General features: G+C 42.2%; 1 protein-coding gene across 6 annotated transcripts in view; it reads left to right on the top strand.

Moving 5' to 3' along the window:
• Nucleotides 1-1,007: 1,007 nt before the first annotated feature.
• Nucleotides 1,008-7,604, top strand: part of CDIN1 (CDAN1 interacting nuclease 1) — a 136,617-nt gene continuing 130,020 nt past the window's right edge. For all 6 annotated transcript variants that reach the window (XR_005829118.1, XM_040602353.1, XM_040602357.1 and 3 more), the window contains exon 1: nucleotides 1,008-1,345. Coding sequence is in view for 5 of the 6 variants with exons in the window: in XM_040602353.1 (XP_040458287.1) it covers nucleotides 1,245-1,345 (101 nt within the window). In the remaining variant the exon portion in view is untranslated. The remainder of the gene's footprint in view (nucleotides 1,346-7,604) is intronic.

The raw sequence follows: 7,604 nt of genomic DNA, 5'->3' as shown, positions 1-7,604 counted from the left end.
GAAAAACACTTAAAATGGGATCCTAAAGCTTTCACGTGAGAAAGCAAGTGAAGAGAACCTAAAATCTATAAAACCAAAAAATTAAGTTCTTAAACTTGAGAGCAAATTTCATGGATTAAGTGCCTGAAACCTCTGGGTTAGGACTCCAGAAGCCTGAATTTACCTCATCAATGCAATTAAACTGAAATTAAAGGGAATACTTATATTTCTCAGGCAAAAGCATGGTTAATTGTCTTCATAACCTCTAGTTTTATATGTTGTTTATCAAAGGGCATACCTATATGCAAAGTTTATTCAATAAAAGTTACTAAAAAAGCCCAGTACAGAAACTAAATCACATTTAGTAATATCGCTTACTTAATTTTAGACCTATCAAACTTTGAAGTAAATCCAAGCACAAACTTGAATGTTTTTCTTCTAAAACTTGGAGGAGTCATTCCTGCATGTGTGAGGCTGTAGGCCAGTAACCCTTCGGCCCTGTCAGGATCCGCAGCCCCAGCCCCACTACTTCAGCGTTTATTTTTCCTTTACACCAGCAGAAACAGACTCTTCAAAATGACTTTTGGAAAGGGGGTTGAAAATTATACATTAATGCCGTAATACAGCAGGGCTTGCGCACCCCATCCCCGGGCAGGCGCTACGGCACACGACAGCGCGCGGCCACACACCGCTCTCCTCAGCCCGCGGGCACCCGAGGCCGGCGGCGGCGGCGCCCTGAGGGAGCCCCGGCGGGAGCTCGCGCCCCGCCAGCCCCTTCCGCCCTCGCAGACGTTAAAGCAAGAAGCGGCTTGCAGGGCGTTGAGGCCGGTATGTTCTCAGCCGCGGGGTGCCCAGTGTCCCTTTCCGCTCGCAGGCGCGGCAGGCCGCCTCTGCGCGACACCCCAGCCCGGCGATACCCCTCGGGCAGCGCCATTCCCGCGCGGCGCCGTCCTCCCGCCTGAGCGGCTGCGCAGAGCGGAGCGGCGCGGGATGGCGGCTCGCACCGCCCCACTCGCACCGCCCCGGCCGGGCCGCGGGGCGGAGCCGCGGGAAAGCGGCCGCTGCAGCCGCCCGTGACTGCCGCGGCACCAGTAGCGCGGGGCGTTTGGCGGTTGCCGCGACCCCCCCCCCATCACTGGCCTTCTGCCTCTCGCCGCCCGGTGTGCCCGCCGTGCCGGGGGCCGGAGCGGCGCGGCCCGCCCCGCTCCCTTCGCCTCTCCCGCCGCCGCGCAGGCCCGGCGCTGTGAGGTTGGGCGGTGCGAGGCATGAAGCTGACCAAAGCCCAGTACGATGAAATAGCCCAGTTCCTGGGGCATGTGCAGCCCACCCGGCAGAGCCTGAGGCAGCTGAAGGAGAAGTTCCCTAGGTAAGTGCTTCCTGCCCTCCGGGGCCGCCGCCCGGCGCGGGGCGGGCGGGTCGGGCCCCGGCCGGCGGCCTGCGAGCTCGCTGCGGGCGGGCCACAGGCCGCAGGGGGCGGCTCAGCCAGCTCCAGCCGGTGCCCCCAGTTCCAGGCCCCACACGGTACAAAAATCACTTGGACACGCACACGGTCATCGACGGCGACGCCGAAGCTGCTGCTCGGAACGGGGCACTTCTCACTCTGTAGCCGGGGAAGTTGGCACAAAATACAGAACGCGCCTGCCCCCTCCTCTACATGCCCAAGTAAAAGCTCTCAGGTCCCTTCATGCGGCTCTTAAACACCAAATAGATCTTATAATGTGAACAAAGCCTTAAGGCTCTGGCCGTTCCTCTGTGGCTGAGGCCAAGGGTGGAACTGGGCCTGCGATACTGCTCAGGGAGAAGAGGCTTTCTGGACCCATAACGCTTTACATGGTGCTGCTCTCCAGCTGAAGGCCAGAAAAGGAATCATCACGTACAAGAACATTCATCTGCTTCCTTGCCTGAGCTGTGTTCGGGATAGTCAAAGGCGTTTGCAAATGACCACAGGCTAACGTGGGAAGGTGCACATTACAGGATGTGTTCCATGCACTGTTCTTCATTGCCAAAATATGTTTAATACCAACAACAAGAGTTTTAAAGGACATTTTGCAAGGTTTTTCTCTTTTTCAGGTTTTGGGGAAGGATTAGTAGTGCTGAATTGGACAGGAAACCAAACTGGGTTCCGTGGAGAAAGGAGTGGTGCTTTCTCTAACATCACCAGAAATACAGAAAACTGTAGGTTTTTTAAGTGCTGTGCTTACTTGGTGAGAAATAAGTAAAACAGAAAATCATTTACGTGCTTCCTGAGCAAGCCTTGCTAGTCTTACCACAAGTGTGGCTGAGGAAAGAAGCTGCGTGTAACTTTCAGTAAGTGGATGAAGAGCCAACTTAGGCTTTTGAACAGTCCAGTGCCATCTTTTCCTTTTCAGGAACATGTGTAATGTAGTTACAAATCAAGCTGAGGGAATAGCCGTGTTACAGAGAAAAAAGTGATGGTAAAGCAACGTGGTTGGTGCAGCGAGTACAGCATTGCGCAGTTGGGGAACCCAGCTATCCTTGCACAGTGCTGCAACTTGGGAAACCACTTACTGGCAACATATGTCTAAGGAGCTTAGACTTGGCTTTGTCACTTCGGTGCTAATGAAATTATAAGAGAGTGTTTGTATATATGCATGCATGCACGCACATATATGTGCATGTTCTCTTTTCGCAGTCTGCTTATAAAGCTGTCTTGAAAGAAGGTTAGAGTTTGAGTTGTTTTGTGAGGTCAGTCACTGTGTGTAGGTACCTGCTTCCAAGACAGATCCATAGACGCATGGGAAAAGAAGTTGGTTAGAAAAAGACCAGGCCTTTCTGCTGATAGGTTTTACTTCCCAGTCCTCTCCTTTGTTGCTGCAAAAGAGCTGTTGACTCTTCAGTTCTAGAACTTGATGACTTCTGAAAAACTAGGCACTAATAATGCAGAGTTTTAAACCAGGAAAAAAATACATTTTTTCTAAAGCTCACATGTGGCAAACACTGAAAAGCAGAGAGTAGCTATAGTAGTTGCTTCTGTGATTTGCTGGCTTAACATACTGTTATCTGTTACCCGCATTATGAGTTGAGAACGTCCTCTTATGAATTCACAATTACACAATTTAGTCTGTATAGCTGTGCTTTGTGGTGACCTGTGAATCTAACAGGGTAGTTCTTTCCTATTCTTGAACTGCTTCAACAGGTGAGATTACTACTTCAAAAGGGTGTTGCTGTGTGATTTATTAATGCCAAATAGCCAAAATTAGACTGCTTCTAATACTGATAAGTATCTTTATACAGGCATTGAGACTCCTGTATTTTTTTACAGTTCTGTGACATTACAGACAACAAGGATTTAGTTTACCTTGCTTAAAATCCGGTTCTTTGTGGTAACAGAACATCAGGAATCAAATTGCTCTTCTTTTTCTTTTAGTGCTGCACTTTGTATTCCATGCCCAGCAATTACCAATGTATTTATTCATTTATTTTTTCTTAAGGCATTTGTTACATGCTTAGCATTTGTCTTCTAATGTGTTTGTGTTTAACAGCAGGATTTTTTGATGACCTGAGGATTATCAAAATGTAATTCTGAGCACTAAGCACAATAAATCTGCCAGTATTGGATCACTGATACGTAGTTCCTTTGAGCTTCTTAACATACACACCACTGGACTGGTAATTCTGTGTATTCTGTGTTGTGCTCTTCTAAAGTGTACCACCTTTCTGTGTTGTTTCTTGCCTGAATTTATCTACTTGCTAATAGTGTTTTTCTTTGTAACTTCTGTATCTTATTCTTCTGCTTTCTCTTTAGCCATGGGCTCATGTTCTTCTGTGACACTGTTCTTCTCAGTGAGACCTAATGTCTAAATTGGATTACCCATTGTAGGGCTAGTTCTAGGAAATGTAGGGTATTGCAGGAAATGCCCTAAGGAAGTTATGATCTCTTTGTTTTCAGTGCTCGTTTCTCTCTTAAGTAGTACATAGAGCTGCCTACAAGTAGAGTCTTCTGCATAAGAATCACCTTAATGTTACCTGTTTATGGTGACAAGATGTAGGTTAGACCTTTCAACTTTTAACTGTGTTCAAAGACCATTTTAACTTGTTCAGAAAAGTCAAACTTCTAAGGGTTTGGTTCATACCCAAGCTGATATCCTAGTACTTCAGTTTAGTTGTTTCCCAGGAGAAAAAAAAAATAAATATCTCAGTTCTTCTATCTATGGCAGAATACATAGTTTCTCTTCTAAACTTTTTCCTGAAAGTTCTTACCAATAGAACGTGATTGACAACTGACAGGACCCTTCTCAAATCTATACTTTGTACATATTTTCCTGCTGCTGGTTATGTCCAGTTCTCATTGAATATTACAGTTTTCTTGATGGAATCTTTCTCTGGTCTCTACCAAGCTTTCTAAGGATATAAAGTTTACTGACCCAATTTGTTTTGGTACTATCTTGGTTTTTCTTCCAAAAAGTTTTTCCTTATTTGGTTCTGTTCTTAGTCTTTTGGAGTTTCTGGAACTACATTGTGCTTGAATTGGGGATTCCAGGAACTTCCTGACAGTTGTTGGCTCAGCAGCCTTACATCTTTTAGAGATTCCAAAAACTGCTTTTCAAGTTCTTGTATTGAACTTTTGTGAAACGGAGTTCATTCTGTTTAGGAGTGATGTATTCTTTCATAGCATAATTGTTGTAGTCTGTATTGTTTCTCTTCCTTACTTGAACAAACTTGGTGCTTCTAGCCCAACTTCCCTTTCAGTACCTTCACTTTTATTCATGTAAGAGAAACATTCATTTTTGAGCCTATATGTGTGCAAACTGTGTTTCTAGAGAGTTTCAAAGTACTAGAATTTCAAAGTATTAGAATTTGTAGCAGCTGCTCTGTACAGGTCTCCACTTTTCTTCCATGCATCTATTCAAAGTTGTACTGTCCTGTTTGTGTTCCTTATGTGAAAGCTTCCTTCCTAGTGATTAGGAAGAGCTTTTCTTAGAGCAGAAAGGTAAGGGAAACTGGCATAAATATGAGGGAAAAACTTTTTTTTTCCTCCTCCTTTCTTTTTTTTCCCTAAATAAGCAAGAGAAAAACATGATGCAGAGGTTCATATTGATATACTTGATATTTGAGTATGGATATTTGGTTTTTAACATATGTAACTTCACATTTGGTTATTGGACATACAGTCTTTGTTCCCAGAACATACGAAGTGATGCATGTTCCTCTATATTTATGACCTGTTTTTTTCCTTACTTAATATCATTTCAGGTTTTACACACATTTTCAGTAATTATGTTGCTCATTCTCCAGACTACTGATAGCTTTATTAAATGACACCAGGCATGGAAAGCATCCTGACAAGATTCTTCATTTAAGAAAAGATGTATCTGCATGGTAATGTCTCACAATGTAAATTGGAAAATATAATCTCTTCATTATTTGCTCATTTTTAACACTTTCGCAGTGATGGTTCATACTGCAACAGAGGCCCTAAAGAAGTTTTCATGTATGCCATCAAGGTTATTTTTTTTATCAGCTACTTAAGACTGAGTAAACTTTTTTTTTTTCCTCTTTTCCAGTGTCATTGTTGCCTCTCTTTTTGGTTTTTAGAGTTGGGGGTAGATAGGCCTCAGATTTTCTGTTCCAGCCAGTCTTATTTACAAGGAAATATATTGCTTTTTTGTGAGTAATTTCATTCTGCCTTTGTGCTCTTGCTTAGATTATCAAGCCGTACTGGTAAGCCTAAGACAGTTGCAGTGGGAAATGGGAAGTTAGGACTACTCCTCTCTTTCATCTCCCTCTTGAGCCTGGAGATTGAGTCAAGGTAGAAGGAGAAATCTCTGTCCTCTGCTCTAGGGCTCCTTGGAGCTACTGTTACGCGGGAAGAAGGACTGGCTTAGTCAGCCTGGCTCAGGAAGAAGCTCAAGAGCAGAGGGCACCTAGCTGTCTACATGGCTTTCAGAACTCAAGCAGAGATACATTAGACAGGGAAATCTTACCTATGAGCAGGCAGCATCAAGGCGTGTGACACGTCAGTTGCACTCTTTTCGGCCTGGATAGGCTCTTGTCATAGCAAAACTGACATAATTCTTGTAACGTCTGCTCTCCCTTTTCTTCTGAATAGTTTGTTAATTATTTTGGAAAGCAGAGGAACTAGGCTGTTTTTCTTTACTCTGCAAACACAGATCTAGCAAATCTCACGTAGAAAGTTGCCTTTGTGCCTATGAATACTAGAAACTTACTTCTTTTTACAAAAAAAGCATAAAGGCACATTTTAAGCTCCTCCTTCTTTTCTATATTCTCACTACTTAACAATAAAATAAATTAATGCTCTGCCTGTATAAACCACGTCATTGATTTCAGTAGACCAGCTCATGAGAGAAATTAAGATGGGCATTAATAGAGATGCAGAGACTTTGAGGGAGACGTTAAATGGCCATTGGTATATTTCCACACTGTCTATTTTGAAGTGGCAAATACTTTGGATTAGTATTGCTGTGTTTAAATATTCTGGAGCATATAGCTGGAGCAGCTATGAAAACAGTAGAATTCTTAAAGTTTTCTATTTCTCTTACTTTATCTTAAACTTCAGAGTAAACGCAATTTTATACTACTGTTTGATTTTGTCCATTATCTGTAGTAAAAGCCTAATGTAATTTAAAATTAAGTGCTTGAATCTGCACACACAGGTAAACAGATTGATAATAAGAGATGAGAAAGAGGTCTTGGCTCATTATTTGAAAACAAAAATAACAATATACAAGTTTTCATAAATTGCCTACAGTAAAACATATCATATTGAAAATAATCTTAAAATGAAATAATTACTTTGTGTAGTAAATTTTTATGTGAGCTCTGAAGTGATATTGTGTCATTTAGAAAGCTGTTCTTGCTATTTGAACCCTTGGTAGGAAACTTACTGTATTACAGCTTTGATAGGCTAAACCAGAGGGCGGTACAGGTTTTCTCTTTTCACTTAAATGCCAGTGAACAAGCCTTAAAGAACTTGTAAGTGGTTGGAGTTGGTATGTCTTGTTAAAAAACTATTTGCTTATCCTATGACCCGAAGTAGGAAGGATACTTATGCTCCCCTGTAATACAAAGTATTGCATGATAGAAATTAACTAAATCAGTATATATTTCAGAACTTTATATCTCCATTATTTATTAGATTAACTGTAAGATACTTATTTAAAGGTTAGCTATTGATAACAGTGGAAGCTTTCAGAGTAGAAAGGCAAATACACTTCTCAGTTTTGGGGCTCTCCAATACCAACAGACAGAAAATTCTTAGAAATGTAGACAGAAAATTCTTATATTGGCACATATAAATTCTAGGTCTTCAGGAGATGGGTACCTTCCAGATTTGTTTGGAAAGAGACAGAAAGTGGTTTTTTTTGTTTCCTTGTTATACATGTCATCTACTTTTTAGTTAATAGATAAGCATGTGTCAACATGAAAGTTAATTTTGAGGGAAGTCCATTGTAGTTTTCTGTTACAGTTTTTGTAAGTGTAATTGTCCTCCTCTCCCTTACAAGCATTCCCACATATGTTGTCCATCCTGCAAAATGCAGGGTTATTTTAAAGGTTGGTCTTGAAATTTTGCTTGAAATACAGTACCAAAATTAAGGTTGTATTTTCTGAATTCTTGAGTACTGATAAGTCTCTTCCTTCTCTTT

The sequence above is a fragment of the Falco naumanni genome, chromosome 7 (assembly GCF_017639655.2).
Source record: "Falco naumanni isolate bFalNau1 chromosome 7, bFalNau1.pat, whole genome shotgun sequence".
NCBI classification, from domain to species: domain Eukaryota; kingdom Metazoa; phylum Chordata; class Aves; order Falconiformes; family Falconidae; genus Falco; species Falco naumanni.
The sequence above is the reverse complement of the archived record's forward strand: the minus strand, read 5'-3'. Positions and strand labels throughout refer to the sequence as shown.